We start from the raw sequence: 17,392 nt of genomic DNA on the forward strand, positions 1-17,392 counted from the left end.
GGGATGATACTTTCCATATCATACTCATGTTGGGATGATACTTTCCATATCATACTCCTGTTGGGATGATACTTTCCATATCACACTCATGTTGGGATGATACTTGACATTTGACTGACTGACTGACTGAGTTTAGTTTTCGCCACTTTTAGCAATATTCCAGCAATATCACGGCAGGGGACACCAGAAATGGGCTTAACACATTGTGCCCATGTGGGGAATCGAACCCGGGTCTTCGGCGTGACGGGCCAACGCTTTAACCACTAGGCTACCCCACCGCCCCACTTGACATTTGAAGTCATGAGAGAACACATCAAACACTTTGCTGCCCAATGGCTCCTATTTATTTGAAACATCTTCCAAAAGAGGAAAGGTCCATACCATCAATATTGTGATAAGTTAAGACACCTGCTTAATCTTTATTGCAATAAGACTAAAAATGTGAAGATGAAGAACCAAAGCAAAATATATCCCTTCCCTGAATAGTGAATACAATCAAATTCAATTTATGTTTCATAAAAACCAAAAATTTGTAAATCTATTTTTCAAAGCAGAACGATATATATTCAAAAGAGAGCATGTGTGATCCGTGTGATCATTTTGTTATAAATAAAGATGCTGGAGAGATGTGAAACACAAAAAATACATGTGACCTATATTTTTTTTAAATGCGGACTATTGCCCTCTTCACCAATTTCTGGATCCTGATCATGATCAACAATTTTAAAGTTGATGATGATGTTGATAATGATAATGATGTCATCAATTTGACCAACTTACAAAAGTTTACTTCATCAGAAAATATCAAATTTCCCTGAGAAATATTCTTGTTGAAAACAGTTTCTGACCCTACTAAATCATTGTCATTTTGGGCTCTAATCCAATCTTGCTGGGGCAAGAACCTATATCAGAGCCTAGTTTCCACATCATTATGGACCTGTGTACACGCCTGCATTGTTTTGTTTCACGAGAGTCTCAGAGGATTATGTATAGAGTTCTGGGGTAAATGACTTTAGAATTTATGTTTATTTATCCAAATTAGAACTTTTGATCTGTCCCCTAAAACTGTTTTCTCATCAAGATCAAAGGGAACTAATCACTGTGTACAAAACCAGACCATTTTCCCAAATAATGTTTATAATTTCTCAGTTTGCTAGAATTTTCACAAGTTTTACATTTATCCAATTCAGCGCCAATTAAAGTGGCTAGTAAAACCTGTTCCCAACATACTGATCTTGCCAGTTTGGCATCACATAGAGAGATAACATCACAGGTTACTTTCTGCAGGAAACTACACAAACAGATACTCTCCTCAACCATGCATTCATCAAAGGTGTCATTAAACTTTAGACATTTTACACATGCCAATGCATACAATGGTCTAAGCTCAGCTCTGTATGTTTCCTAGTGCCCTCTCCTTTGCCAGTTTCCTCTCCAGATACCTCCTCCTGGCCTCCGTTGCCTTGTCTCCTGTTGTGTGTCTGGCGTATTTCAGTTTCAAGTCTTCCTCAGGCTTACTATCAACCTTGTCGTCTGAGGGCAGCTGTGGACCAGTAAATGGAGATGTGCTCCTCTCTCTCTCACTTTCAGATTCACTTTTGGTGGTTGCCTCTACCGACTTTTCTTCAGAAACCTTCCTCTGCGGAGATTCTGATTTCTGTTTGTTGCTCTTGGTCTTTTCTTTTGACCTTGACCTATCATTTCTTTCACTGGAATCTGACCTTTGTTTCTTGTTCTTTTCATTTGATTCCCTTGATAGATCTTGTATGTTATTATCTTTTGACCTTGACCTGTCTTTTCTGCTTCTGTCTTTTGACCTTGACCTGTCTTTCCTACTTCTATCTCTTGACCTTGACCTGTCTTTCCTACTTCTATCTCTTGACCTTGACCTGTCTTTCTTACTTCTGTCTCTTGACCTTGACCTGTCTTTTCTACTTCTATCTCTTGACTTTGACCTCTCTTTCTTACTTCTGTCTCTTGACCTGTCTTTCCTGGCTCTGTCTCTTGACCTTGATCTGTCTTTTCTACTTCTATCTCTTCTATCTCTTGATCTAGACCTTTCTTTTCTACTTTTATCTCTTGATCTTGATCTGTCTTTTCTACTTCTATCTCTTGACCTTGAGCGGTCTTTTCTATATCTGTCTCTCGACCCTGATCTCTCCTTTGCAGTTCTATCTCTTGGTCTGTCACCTCTACTTCTTTCATTTGAGATATCTCTCTTAGATTTTTTTCTGTCCAACTTTGACCTGTCTGGAGATTTCCTGCCTCTGTCCCTTGACCTTCTGTGACCTCTCTCTTCGGACGAAGACCCTGACGAGCTTCTTTTCCTTCGTTTTCTTTCTCCAGATGTCTGCCTTTTCTTTAATGATCCATTTGCATGGACTTTCCTATGACAAACAAAATGTAATGCAATATTAATGTGCCCAGAATATATGTCAAGGAAGGAAGGTTATACTAATACATGACTGAGGCAATAGCCTTCTTGCCATGGTGGTGAGGAAGAAGTGAAAATGGGATTAATGATTATTGCACACATATATATTTACTAGGGCTGCGCAATATAACCGGTTTACCGGTATTTACCGGTTAAGACATGAAACGATACATATTGCGATATGCTGATCGAAAACTGGTATTTTGATATGCATTCGGAAAATTGGCTAACACTCAGAAATTTTCGGATATTTCCGTTTTTTTAATTGTTCTCTTCCCTGTTTCACTAGTGCCAAATGTTACTTACATTTTTATTTTGTCATGATTAAAAGTTTTTATAAAAGGGTAATCAATCATAGTGATTTTGTTGTGTTTTTGCTTATAATCAAGCATTAACTCGATTATAAGTAGTTTTTGCAAAAAAAATTAATCCTTGCAATATATTGCAATACATATATCGCAATATGAAAATTCTCTGCAATACCCACCCCTAATATTTACCCCTTAATGCCTATTGCCAGAGAACCTGTGACGACCCAGGTTAGAACTGGTCTTCAGCAACCAATGAGGCGACTAATGGGATCAGGTGGTCAGGCTCGCTGACTTTGTTGACACATGTCATCGTATCCCAACTGCATAGATCGAAGCTGATGCTGTTTTTCACAGGATTGTGTGGTCCAGACTCGATTATTTACAGACCGACACCATGTAGCTGGTTTACGACTTTTAACAACAATGAACCAACCAACCCAGTGCCAGAGAAGACAACAACTAGTGCCACTAGTTTAAATTCTTTAGCTATGTGGCTGGGGATCAAACAGACATCAGAGACAGTCCCATCCATACAATATTCTAAGATGACACACTTATCTTCACTGAAATCATATCTGAGCCATGGCATTTCAGGTGCTCTAAATTACTCTGAAGGAGCCATAACCATAATCGTCTGCCTATTTATCATGATTGACAATATTGAGTTTAGCCGAATAAGGATTATCAAAATGGCTGCGAGAACCCGTCAATCGTCTAATGTACACAATGGGATATCAGTCACATTTACACAATAGAGTTGTGGATGTTACATGACATGTCATCTCTAAATGTTTATGCTTTCCAGAAGTAAATGTCTCAAGGTCATGAAGAGGTATATTTGCAAAGTCAATTCTAGACGGCTAAGTTCACTCACTTAAATCACAGATAAAATACAGATAATCATTGATATGACTGTACTTTATTTATAAACTCCCTCACCCGACTGACAGACATCATGGATTCAGTGTATGGTCTACTGTCCACCTTGTCTGGTGCTTTTGGCTTGACCAGTAATAAAATACAATCCAATTAATCATTATTTCTCTGATTTCAAACTGAATGTGTATTTTCAAAATTGGGAATTTGTGAGGCTTTTTATCAGAGCTACAGATAACTTTGTGGGCCATTGAATTATGTACTCGCTTGTGTTCATCTCAATTAAATTGTACCCACCTTACTCAAACTCAATTGGGCATTTTGCCATTTTCAATTAATTATAAAATATAATAACGGTTAAATGTTGGTTTACGTGATTGTTATATATATTTGATCTGTCATATGAGAAATGACTAGAATGACTGCAAGTTGCTAAGTTCATGTGTTGAAATAGAACCTCTCAATAAACCTCAGTTATTTTATCTATCCACCGGTAGGCAAGATTTTACATTTTTGTGTGTACGCATGTAAGATCAAATTTATTGAGTATTTACAAAAATTCAAGGGTACCTGTACGCAATAGACTCAACAGGAAGTGAGTTTTCACATAAATATTTGCATAATTTACGCAGATATGCAGCTTATCTGTACCTCTGTTTTATATTCCTAAAGTTAAAGCTATTCTTATATGAAATGAAATAACATTAGCCTTGTCAAAAGTATCATATTAACATGATTAAGCTGCATAAATCAGGCCAAAAATACGGAAATCAGGGAACCATAGATAAATGACTGACCAGAGTTGTCTTTCCTTGATAAAAATATGCCGATATTACAACTAGTTGAGAAATGGTAAGCAAGCCATACCGTGACATATGATAACAAGGTAGTAGCTCTGTGATGCAGCTTATTCTAATCTTTTTCATGAAGTCCATTTGGTGGGAAGATAAACTACCATAATTCATGCTATTGTTACTCGAGTGAGAGTATATGAGTTTAATTTAACGCCACAATATTCCAGCAATATGACAGCGGGGGACACCAGAAATGGGCTTCACACATTGTACCCAAGAGGGAAATCGAACCCAGGTCTGTGGAAAGAGGAGAGAACGGTTTAACAACTAGGCCCTATTGTCGCTTAAGTGGCCCGAGGATGATCTGACTTACTTTCTGCTTCTGGAATCATCCGAGGCTGAACTTGACTGTGAGCTGGAACTGGAGTCACTGTCCTCACTCTCAGACACTTTCTCCTTCTTCACTTGGACGTCTTCCTGTTTCTCTCCTTCCTTCTTGATCTTTATATCATCCTTATTCCTTGAAAAAACAAATAAATATTCTGTGTTTAGTGATGCACTGTAATGTCAGCTGTCTGTCAATAATCTGGACCTGATCATCCAATGATTGACAGAATGAGCACTGATCTACACAAGGGGGATATGATGAAATACATCAAACAAGTCAGTGAGCCTGATCACCCAATTCTGTTAGTAGGGGTGAAACGGTATACCGCAGTATTAGTAGAACTGTGGTATTTAGTCTTTGGTTCGGTACACCATAATGCAATCCAAAAATTCAGTATTTTCAGTTTTCATACCCTCATTTAATTAAACTTTTAAAACCTTTTCTAAAATGTCTGGAAATCCAATCATTTTGTCAAAATCTATGCATTTCTTCTCTCTGGAGTTGTTATATGCAATTAAGACCATGTTCCTACTGATTTCACTTTGAGATAAAAGTGTGACATTAACACCTTGGTAAAATCCCAAGAGCTCTGGTACAGTTCTGACAAACCACGAAACAACATCATGAAGAATCTGGTATATGCACCCAGTATTCTGCCTCATCCACCCGTGAATGTCCGGGTTAGAACTGATCTTCAGTAACCCATGCTTGTCGTAAGAGGCAACTAACAGGATCGGGTGGTCAGGCTCACTGACTTGGTTTACGCATGTCATCGGATCCCAATTGCTCAGATCGATGCTCATGCTGTTGATCCCTGGATTGTCTGGTCCAGACTTAATCATTTACAGACCGCCGCGATATAGCTGGAATATTGCTGAATGCGGTGTAAAACTAAACTCACTCACTCTGGCTCATCTAAGGGATGCAACTCTGCACAGCAACTGCTGCACCTTACACAATTTGGATACCAACAGCAACAGTCTTGGTGAAAGTGACAGGAGTTACTTCCCCTTAAAATATAGCCATTCAAGCTACATTTTTAAGTCCTGTACTAGTACTATGATCATGATTAGTGTTATATGGAATGAATGCAGATGCATCTGCTGTAATAGTATTGAGAATGAGATAGTCTTAAAGATAACCATATCATCTAAACAAGACATGAAGTCATCTTGCACTGCATATGCCAACTGAGATATCTCAACAGAACCTCAGACTGGATTGAAAGGATCATATTCGAAAGTTGTGACTCATTGTCAATAAATATTGCCTTCATAAAGAACTGTCATCATCATCATTGTGCCATGTTTGATGACTTTGATGACAAATCATAGATTCATTCAACTGCTATGGAAGCTGTTAAGGTGAGTGAGTGATTATGTTTTTACACTGCTTTTGGCAATATTCCAGCAATATTACGGGGGACACCAGAAATGGGCATCACACATTCTACCCAAGTGAGGAATAGAACCCGGGTCTTTGGCGTGACAAGCAGACGCTTTAACCACTAGGCTACCCCAGCATGCCACCCCAAATTGTGAAGGATTAAGAAAGGTACTGGCACCTCATATTGTCTGACCCATAAAGATCCTGGGCCTAGATTTTCGAAGCGCTCTTAGCGCTAAGATAGTCGTAAGTGCCATACATTAACATTAACTTATGACTATCTTAGCGCTAAGAGAGCTTTGAAAATCTAGGCCCTGGTTAACATTGTTTTTCAGGAACCTTTGCTTGAAGCAAGAAGAGACTAAAACACGGGATTGTCTCGTCCAGACCAGAGTTTATACCTCCACCACATAGCTTGAATATTGCTGAGTGGGGCGTTAAACAACAAACAAAAAACATCTTAGTGTCTGAATGAAAGACTGGTTTTGTTCAAAAGTAAAAAGCCTATTCCACAGAAGACTTAAGGCAACATTCAAAAGAGAACAGTATCTTACTCTGGTTCATCACCGTCCCCTCCAGCAGTCTGGCGATACAGGTAACGGTAGAACCCACTCAGATCTTTCTGCTTCGTCACATCCAGCATTGCTAGAAACAAAAAGAGAAAAGAAATGTGTGGCAACAAGAAACTCAGATCAAAACTGGTGGAGCATGGCTAGGGAATTGTATTATTGTATTAGAACAAGTGGCAACAAGAAACTCAGATCAAAACTGGTGGAGCATGGCTAGGGAATTGTATTATTGTATTAGAACGTGTGGCAACAAGAAACTCAGATCAGTACTGGGCCCTGTTCCTCAAAGCGATCATAGCGCTACGACAGTCGTAAGTCTATGTTAAAGTATGGGAGTTACGATCACCCAAGAGCTACGATCGCTTTGAGGAACGGGCCCCTGGTGGAGCATGGCTAGGGAATAGCATGGGTCAACAATAAGCTATGTTGGCTTGTATTATTGCATTAGCCTTGTGAAAAGCTTCAGAGAAATAACATGGGTTGGCAACATTCTGTGGCTTGTGTCAGTATTGGTGAAGAGCTTCAGACAACACAAAATCTGTCATCAACAGTCCACTTCCCAATACTCCACACCCCTTCCCTGTCTTCCACACTCAAAACCAGTGTTCCACACCCTACTCTGTTCTCCATGCAGCACCGCTTTCTGCCACCCTTTGTATTCCTACTACCCATCCTCCACAAACCATCCCCCGTCTCCACACTCCACCTCCACAAACCACCCCACCCGTAAAGAAGAATTGGTGTTCAGTAACCCATGCTTGTCATAAGAGGCGACTAACGGGATCGGGTGGTCAGGCTCACTGACTGGGCTGATGCATGTCATTGTCTCCCAGGTGCATAGATCAATGATCATGCTGTTGATCCCTGGATTGTCTGGCTTAGACTCGATTATTTGCAGACAGTCGTCATACAGCTGGAATATTGTTGAGTGTGACGTAAAACAGCAAAGAAACAAACAAACCACCCCAGTCCACCATATATCTCCATAGTCCTCAATTCCACTCCACATTTTAATACCGAACCTCCACAATCCCCCCCTGCTCCTACCAAGTCCTCCCATTCCATCCCCAATACCCTCCATACTCTAATCCTAACTCTATCCTCCACACTCCAGCCTCTTCCTCCACAACTCACCCTCCATTTCTGCCTTCTTCCTCTCCCTCTCCTCCTCCTCCTGCTGCTCCTGCATCTTCTTCTTGTAAGCAGACGTCACAAAGGCTTCTTTGTCTGCGAACTCATCCCCCTCTTCCTCCCGCTCCTTCTGCACCTTCCTCTCCACACGTCTCTCGTCCTCCTTCTTGCGAATCTCGGCATGCTTCAGCAGACCTGCGATGTAGCGGGGCTAAAAACAACACACAGAAATATTTAGAACCTAGTACCACAGGCACTTGGGCGGCGGGATATGGGGTTTATATGTCCAAATATTAAGTTCAAAGTTGTATGTCTAAATCTTTACACTGCTGTTGAACCCATGAAGATCCAGGTCACAACTGGTCTTAAGCAACCCTGGCATTAAACAAACAAACAAACATTGCTGTTGATACAAATGAAATAACAGCAGCTTGACTATTATTATCATGGCCATCAGCATAGTCATGTGCAGATCAGCTGCATGTAATTAACCTTACAGTATGGCTGGCTGCCATCGAAGATTAACATCGTGGTTGACATTTTCGACACTGCAGGCAAAACCATCAGGGGTGACTTTTGAGGGGGAAACAACTATTGCGATAGCAATAGTCTATTGCAACATACTGCCTGGGTTTTGCTATGATACTGCTTCAGAAAACATATAAAAAAGTGTTTTTGACCCACTGATGGACTCCTATGTTTGAAACACAGATATCCCAAACATAACAGCCCGGGATACAAGAATTATTTAATGTATACAGGATATGCTTCAATATTGTTTCATCTAATTCTTCTTAAAATGCTTTTTAGGTGACTTCTGATTTGCATTTGAAAATATGATGCTCCAAGTGAGTGACACATACAACTAATTGCAAACTGCTTGAATGAGCTATGGAAATGCATGCACAGTACACAAAATTGGAAATGAAATTGAAATACTGATAAACCACCTGAAAATAGTGAGTGAGTCAGTGAGTATGGTTTTACGCCGCTTTTAGCAATATTCCAGCAATATCATGGCAGGATACACCAGAAATGGGCTTCACACATTGTACCCATGTGGGGAATCGAACTCATTACTATTACTATTTCTTCTTGTTACTGATATATTATTGACTTTTAACATTATTTTATATTCACGTTTGTATTCAAGCAATGTAAACTTAAATTGGTAACCGAGATGCCTTTTGCACATTTTATGTAGATACCCATCTTGTCTGTATCATCGTTAAAACAATGAATATTATGTCTTCTAAATATCCATCAATGTCTTTTAAGTTATTGTTTAGAAACCAGCAGCAGCAGGTCGACTTGAACCTCAAGGCTGAGAAATATCATAGCTCTTTCTGATGGTCATTGAAACTCACTCCTTTTTTTTTTATGATTTTAAGGGGGGGTAACCCATTTTGTTCTGGGGAGGTAGGGGGGTCAGCAATTTTTTACACATGTTTCTAGTGGGGTCAGCAATTTTGTACATAAAACTATTTTAAAATTATGCTTTAAAAATATGGGAAGGGGGGGAAATTGATTTCGTACATGACATGCAGGTCACTTACTTTGTACCGGTACATAAATTTTAGGGGGGGTCATTCACATTTTGCATGCTTCTCCATAAAAATGATCATCACCCTCCCCACCCTCCCCCCTAGCCATAAAATAAATAAAGAACGGTCCAAAATCAGGCCTGTTAGAAAAACTAATCAAACCAGTGACTGATATTATGAGTTATGGAATAAATTGATGCACAAAGCTAGCATGTTTAGTTGCAGTGCTTCAATAATGGATAACAAAACACAGCAACAATCGTAACCAAGGCAACACTCACCTTCTTATCCACCTTCGCTTTGACTTTGACATCGGTCTTCTCCTTCTCTGACTGCATGTTGTCATAGATACTGTCGTATTCATACACGGTGGCATCCTCTGACAACGCCTTGTCAATCTCAATCTGAGTCTGAAAATTACAAGGACATTTCTTTTTACAGTTTAGGCCCTTTCATTTGTTTCCACTACATCTACATGTCACATATTAGAATTTGTCTTCAGCACCAAAATGCTTGAAGTAAGAGGTGACAGAATCAATTGATCTGACTTGGTTGATCCATGTCACCATATCCTACATGACGCTTATGATGTCAGTGACTGGATTGTCTGGTCCAGACTTGATTATTTACAGACCGCCGCCATATAGCTGGAATAGTGCTGAGTACAGCCTTAAACAACAAACAAACAACATGTCTCATGACTATAGTCCGTTTGGCTCAAAAGCGGACTGATGAATTGCAATCTAACTCGAAAACTAATAAACATAAAATACTCAATGAAACGCTGATCATAATAGGGAGGGGTGCAGGGAAAGGGACAGCCAGATGTTCGAGAACGGATGGAGATGGCACAGCACAGGTTAATGAATCAATAACTTTGTCTGTGAACGTGCTTCTCGAACACCTGGCTGTCCCTTTCTCTGCACTCCTCCCTCGTAACAAACAGTGAACTGTGTCAATATTTTAATAATAGTTTGTTTAACAACTTTATTATATTTAGGACAAACATTCTGCAAAAACCTCACAGAGTGGGTATGATGTTTTGATTATGATCAGCGTTTCATTGAGTATGTTATGTTTATTAGTTTTCGAGTTAGATTGCAATTCATCGGTCCGCTTTTGAGCCAAACGTCTATAATGTTGGCAGATGTGAATGTAAATGTTGTTTTATGCAGAAATACTCCATGAAATATCTTAATGGCCTGTGAAAATTAAGTTTGGATCAGACAATTCAGTGATCGGTTTTAAGAGCAACGACCACCATCATCAGGGTAAAAGAACATGAAATCAACAAAGTCAGTGACACTGACTACAAAAGCATTTCTCATTGATAAATCTTAAAAACAAGCACAGTCAGTTCCAGATGACAATAATAATGGCTGAGCATTTTCATACCTGAGGATATTTTTATACCCAATTGTTTCTGAGTACCTAGCAACCACAATCCCAACACTGATGAAGAACCATCGAAGGAATATTTGTGTTCCTCGAGGATTTTCACCTGTGGAGTATAGCTGGGAACAATAGTCCTTGAGCCAGACCTTGAAAATATTGATTTGACTACCAATCTGAGGGGCAAACAGTCACTATGATTTTCATACAGCTTAAGGTATGTACTTTATAAAATCACGTGATGGACACCTCCCATGCCCAGCTAAATAGGTTTTTGGCACCCATTTTTAAAGATGGCCACCATTTTCTTGAACCGGACCAAAAACAATCCTTGAGCTAAAACTTTAAGCATTAGACATAGAAAAATGTATGAAAAAATAGGATTTTCCCCCGAAAATGAAGATATTTGGTTATTTTCTGGAAAAATAATGACCACTAAGAAGAGAACTTACACAAATGAGAAAGCCTATGTCCCTAAGTAAACATTTGTTTCCATTTGATATTCAAATCTAAATTAAAATGGACTTTTAATCAGGTTTATAACGCAGGTCCTATTTTTCACTAAATGGCGGCCTTTCAGAAAAAATGACCATCACCCTCTGAAAACAATGACCCAGCTCAAATTGTAAGCTCGAAGTACTTTATGTTAGGATGAAATGTGTTCAGTATTGAATTTCCCACATTTTGATATGTAATTTGTGGGGGTTCAGCATGATTAGGTTAAAAAATGGGGGAAAATGTATGAAACAATACGATTTCCCTTAAAAATGCAGACATTTTGTTATTTTCTGAGACAAATAATGATCATTGAGAGGAGATCTTACATAAATTAGGAAGCCTATGTCCCTAAGTATACATTTGGTTCCATTTTATGTTCAAATCTAAATTAAAATCGACTTTTAATCAGGTTTATAATGCAGGTCCTATTTTTCTCTAAATGTGTTCAATTTTGAGGTGAGGTGAAATTGGGTTTAACGTCATGCTTGAGAATATTTCGCTGATATGACCACGTGCATGCGTGTGTATGTGTATGTGCGCCTGCTTGTACTAGCCCAGACTGAAGCTGGTTTTATAGTGCTAGCACACTGAGATACCATGCCGCAGTGAAGCATGAATACCCCACTCAGACACATTATACTGACTCCGAGCCGACCAGTCCTTGTTGTACCCATTAATGCCAAGCGCCAGGCAGGGACCAACAAGTACCATATTTTAAAGTCTTTTGGTATGACGCGGTCGGGGATCGAACCCGCGACCTTCCACTCTCCGGGTGGATGCTCTAACCACTACACCAAGGAGGCAGTCCATGAAAATAGAACAATGTTAAATGATAGTTTCTTGAACAACTTTTTCTATGATCGATCATAATACCTCAGATTTCAGATCCTGTTGGGTACAGATGTTTCAGGACCATGTGTCTTATTTATGTTTTGTGCACTTATCCCTATTTCGATTTATTCATTCTCATTTGAACCCAAACTGACTGTAGTTTCAAGCCACCAGGTCTGATCCCTGATCATTGAAGTTATGACAAAACATACCATGACAGAGACTGCAGGATAACAATTCTGAGGTGAAATCCCTACTATCAACTGGTTATTCAGGGGTGGAAATAACATTACAATTGCTAGTGTACACCGGTACAGCGGCACATGTAAAATCACTTGCCCTGCTAATTTTCCCACTATACCAGTAAAATATATAGATACAACATTATGATGACCATTTCCATATTGACAGTGTGTAATAACACACATTATCATCTAATGGAAGGTGTTATCGGTGCATAAAGCAATCTGATAAACTTGGTATCTAAATCTGATAACTATGCAAATTACGTCAATCCACGAACTACTTTCACAAAACTCCATACACGCCATGCGAATCCTATAACGTTAACATGTCATTGATGACATAGTTTAATGAACCATAATAAACTACCAATTAAATTCAATATCTTACTATAGTATAGTGGTCGTTATATTGCTGTATGATACTACCACTAGCAATTAAAGTTATGTAACATGTGGCTGAGAAAATGTTGATATTTTCTTGCTCATTTTTTTAAATAAACAACATAATTAACATTGGAAAGTCAATTGGACACCGGTACAGTGTGATATACAAATTTGCTTGCCTAACAGAAAAAAACACTGGACTGGGACGTCGGGCAATGGGTTATTTTCACCCCTGAATATTACAAATTGAATTGTAGCTCCCATACTAACCTGTTTCTTAACTTTGGTGGATTGGGTAGCATATCGCTGCATTGGGTTGACTTCTGCATTGCCTGTGTCCTGTAACCATGGAAAAAAAGTAGACATCTAAACATTAATAACATAATCTGGTTGATTAAAAAAAAATAACAAATGAAGACTGTATACATTATAATAAAAAATAGCACTTGACTTAATCTTGATTTGATTTCTAATTTATTCATTCTCAAGTTTCATCAAAGTCTGATCTTTCACTCTGATACAATACATCTGAGAGATCATCTCTTAGGACTTGGAGGATACCGGTATGTCAGGTGAACTCTCATATCAGTCCATCAGTATCAAGGCTTCATAATTTGGGAATAATAGAGCTCTCATCATTCAGAGCAGTATCTCCATATTTCCAAAATAATAACAAGCAGCCAGTTATAAATGGCAATAACAAAGACTGTGCTTTTACATAGTTGTGGAGGGTCTCTTGTTTCTCATCCTCGATAATCTCCAGGGAATACATTCTGATAAATCACCACTAGTACCCTGGATGCATCTACGGCTCAGCCAAATAATTGTATTACCTCCCTTTGCTGGCTCCGCCTTCTCACAGTAGCCAATCAGTTAAGCCATTACAACCAAACTTGCCAGTGTCAACAGAGACAGACACAAATGTTTGCACACTGTGCGACTCAGATTTCAGGAAGAAATCATACAGACAAAATCATACAGACAAACTGACAGGTCTGAAACCTTCAAAAAGTATATGCAAGAACTCCTTCTACCTCTTTCAGGGTTCCTCTGCAACAATTGGGTTGCTAAGTTTAATCAGTTAGATGAAAGAAGCGGATGTGTATTTCTGATAAAAGCCTTTTGATTGGTACGCTCAACTTCCCAACGTAGACACCTGATTGAATAAAAAAAGCCAGCAAAGGGAGGTAATGCAATTATCAGGCCTAGCCGTGGATGCATCCAGGGTACTAGTGGAGATTTATCCGAACGGATACCCTGGAGATTATCGAGGATGTTGTTTCTGAGCACCATGAATATAAGCACCCAAAAGGTAAACACATCAGTAGAACTGTTATGTGGTTTGAGGGTTTTTTCCTTTAGGTAAAATTCCAACATGATGGAAAAGATTAGGCTTAATTATTTTAGAAAGCTGACATGGTTTTACTCCAAGAAGAAGCTTAAAGTTCATAATGGGACGATAGAAAGGATTACATTGTGCCATGCTACATTCTCACTTTGATAAATGTTGTTCCTTATTATGAAAAAAAATGATAATACCAAAGTATTTATTTGACAGCAGAGTTAACAATGTTCACCATAATCAAGGAATTGTATTAAATTGTTTGTCCTTCCAAAAGACAGATTACAATTTAAAGCCATTTTTCAAGAAAGGGCTGCAAAATCAACGCGTCCGCAAAACAAATCTTCTATTTGGCTCAAGAACTGCAGTTTACCTAATGATAAAGGTGGCACCACTGTTCATTTTGAACCCTGATCGGCCTTTTCAATGGGAAAAGCTACAATGTCAACACTCATGTGCTACTTGGTGGGCTTACCCCAAGTCTGTCTCATAGTCCCTGAACCATATTATTTTCCCTTCAGCCTAGGCCTCCCTGCAATGCTAAAGCCCTGAATGAAGAAAGTCTAGATTTCCCCAGTTCTGAATCTCTGGTCTCCCTGGGGCTCCTTTTCATTTTATATGAGTTTACTTGTTACAATCAAAACTATATATTCAGAGACTTAGCGCGCGCTAGTCTAGGTTATCCCCAACTTATTGATGTACCTCATCGCTGTCATCTCCAAATATATTCGGTCTTCGCTGTATGGAGGCTGCCTTGTTGTTCTTGGGTATAAGTAAACCATATCTGAAAAAAATGTACGTCACACTTACTAGTGGTTGGTTGATTAATTGAAATAATCGAAGATTGGTCGCAGTGCCATAAAAGACCAAGCCATTGTGTTTTCTCATAATCGAACACAACCAATTTTGGAACACTTGTTTGCATCAACAATATTTTACACAAGGTTGGTTTTGTCTGTGTCATTAAATTTACATTTCATAAGCACTACAAACCCGTTCCCCAGCATGGTTGAATTTATCTTAAAGAATCCAGGAAATCTGTGTTCCTAACATACTAATCATCCTTTAAATATGCGAAATCTGCCAATGGATTTTGTGCAATTTGCAAAAGACCCAAATTACTACATGTTTTTTTCTTTATTTTTTGTGTGTGCATTAACAAAGATAACAGGAACATTTGATAAATGACGCAAACCAATTATTTTCGATGATTGATCGGTTGTAATGAACCAATCATCAATTATGAGATTCTAACCAATTCCCAACACTAACACTTACAAAAAAAAAGCAACATTAGTATAAACAGATCTATAAATGAAGGAAACCAAGTTCTATGGATAGTCAACTTCTTTTCAGTGTAGGTACTAACTTGCTTGATAAGGCCTAAAAAATTCTTTTGTGGTTCCGATTACCTGACCCACCTTTGAATTCTGGTGCCGACCCTATCTTTTTTAAGTGGAATGAATAAAATATGATTTCAGATCCCATTGTTTTTTCCCGGCACCAACAGATATCGGTCATTCTGATAGAGAAAGTCGATATGATCGCTGCAAGCTTGATTGAATAAACAATTACACATTAATAAACGTGTTATTAGTTTGTACTTTACTTCTAAAATATAAAAAAGTAAGAAAATAAATTCCGACCTACCTACCGTGAATTTTAAAGAGGTGTATGAACCATAACATTTTTTTTATTTGGCCTAACAGTGTTAGTACCTAAACCGAAACGTCGCACTCATTGCAATAAGGAAGTTGACTATCCATAGACCTTGGTTTTCCTTCACCTATACAACTTCTAAAATGCCTCTCAAAGACGATCTATAAATGTCTTCTCCAAAAAATTTTTACATGTCCATACCTCTTTTTTGTTATATAGACCCTTTCATCATGAAGAATGAGTAGCCTTGAACCACTGTTACAAACAATTATGAACTGCTATCCATTACAGTTTCAGTGTTATAGTGAAAAAGTCGAAATGATAACATTCCAAAATTAATGAACATTTTTCACATTTTATATCTTTATTCATAAAAAAATATCTTTCACATTAGTTGAGCATCATCACTTAAGTACAATGTAGAAGTTACTCAATTTCTGACAGCACTAACAAGAGTTCTATTTTCAGTGTATTTTAGTCACCTCCATGACTGGGGAAATTTAGCACAAATGGAAGTCATGTCTTCCTTCCACACATCAATTCTTTATCTAGTCGAGAGCTTCCATGCGGTCCTATACAGTCAAGATATGACTTGACTGTGTAGGACCTCATCGCAGCTCTCAGCTATGCTTTATCATGTTTATGATGTGTCTTCATTACCAGCGATTGTCACTTGTAAAATCTCAAACATATGAAACAACAAATATGGTCCATAACACAGATGCGTGATTTCGCTTGGCTCTAGTCTAGAACACTTTCCCGATCTTATCAACTTGAGATAGGACATTCTTCCAAACTTGTAAAATAACTGAAGGACAACTTTATATGACAGTTACTCAGTATACAGGAAAAAGAAAGTTTTCAAAGTTTGAGTCATTAAAGGTCTGGTAAGAGTTCCTCCCGTTCCCCCATCCCAAATAATATTTGTAAATATACTAAAATTATGAACAAAACTTAACACAATTACTAGAGCACTCACAAAATGACTAAAAGTCCAAAATTTAAGTTAGGGTTAGGGTTAGGTTTAGGGTTGGGGGAACGGAAGGAACTCTTTCCAAGGTGTACAGTGTTATATATAAATATCCCAAGAATAGGGAAGATTGGCAAGATATAGCCCATACGTTCAGTTTTCAATCCACACTTTCTGTGATCAGATAAGATTTGGTGCATAAACATGATAAACTCAAATATCTCAGACAGCTATTCAAACATCAATCTAATACTAACACGTTAACCAGAATGATTTGCATTGTAAACATTAACCACAGGTGTGTTAACTACAGGCTGTTATTCAACTATGGCCATTGCATCTTCCCGGTGCACTTACTGCTTTTTGTTGCCGTCCATGTTGCTTCGTTCGAGTGACGTCCCTTGACAGGGGCAGATAACTCTATGTATGTATGCTGTGCCAAACGGACCACGCCTCCTTGTTGGTGTTTTCTTTGCAACATTAGATTTCGTAAATGTGCAAGTTTTCATTTGTTCAAAAAGAGGCATGTGACATAAAGCAGATGGAACAAACCTAGTGGACATGAATTCATCGCCATGACACTTGGGAATGCAATATCAGTTTTAGAAAAGCAAAATTTAGGTACGTTGAACTGAATA

General features: G+C 38.5%; 1 protein-coding gene across 2 annotated transcripts; it reads right to left on the reverse strand.

The window, feature by feature from the left end:
• Nucleotides 1–316: 316 nt before the first annotated feature.
• On the reverse strand, nt 317–17,172 carry LOC124280839 (nuclear speckle splicing regulatory protein 1-like). 2 transcript variants are annotated; one of them, XM_046716821.1, is made up of 9 exons: nt 17,112–17,172; nt 14,828–14,909; nt 13,054–13,122; nt 9,715–9,843; nt 7,893–8,100; nt 6,744–6,834; nt 4,789–4,935; nt 1,956–2,387; nt 317–1,856 (listed from the first exon to the last, which is right to left on the reverse strand). In XM_046716821.1, exons 1-9 carry the CDS (start codon nt 17,129–17,131, stop codon nt 1,388–1,390), a joined length of 1,647 nt encoding a protein of 548 aa, XP_046572777.1. In that variant the 5' UTR covers nt 17,132–17,172; the 3' UTR covers nt 317–1,387. The 2 variants fall into 2 exon arrangements, with proteins under 2 accessions (XP_046572777.1, XP_046572776.1); XM_046716820.1 differs by having other exon boundaries at nt 317–2,387.
• Between the last annotated feature and the right edge of the window lie 220 nt (nt 17,173–17,392).

Source organism: Haliotis rubra, unplaced genomic scaffold, assembly GCF_003918875.1.
Source record: "Haliotis rubra isolate DU_JTF1 unplaced genomic scaffold, ASM391887v1 Scf275, whole genome shotgun sequence".
NCBI classification, from domain to species: Eukaryota; Metazoa; Mollusca; class Gastropoda; order Lepetellida; family Haliotidae; genus Haliotis; species Haliotis rubra.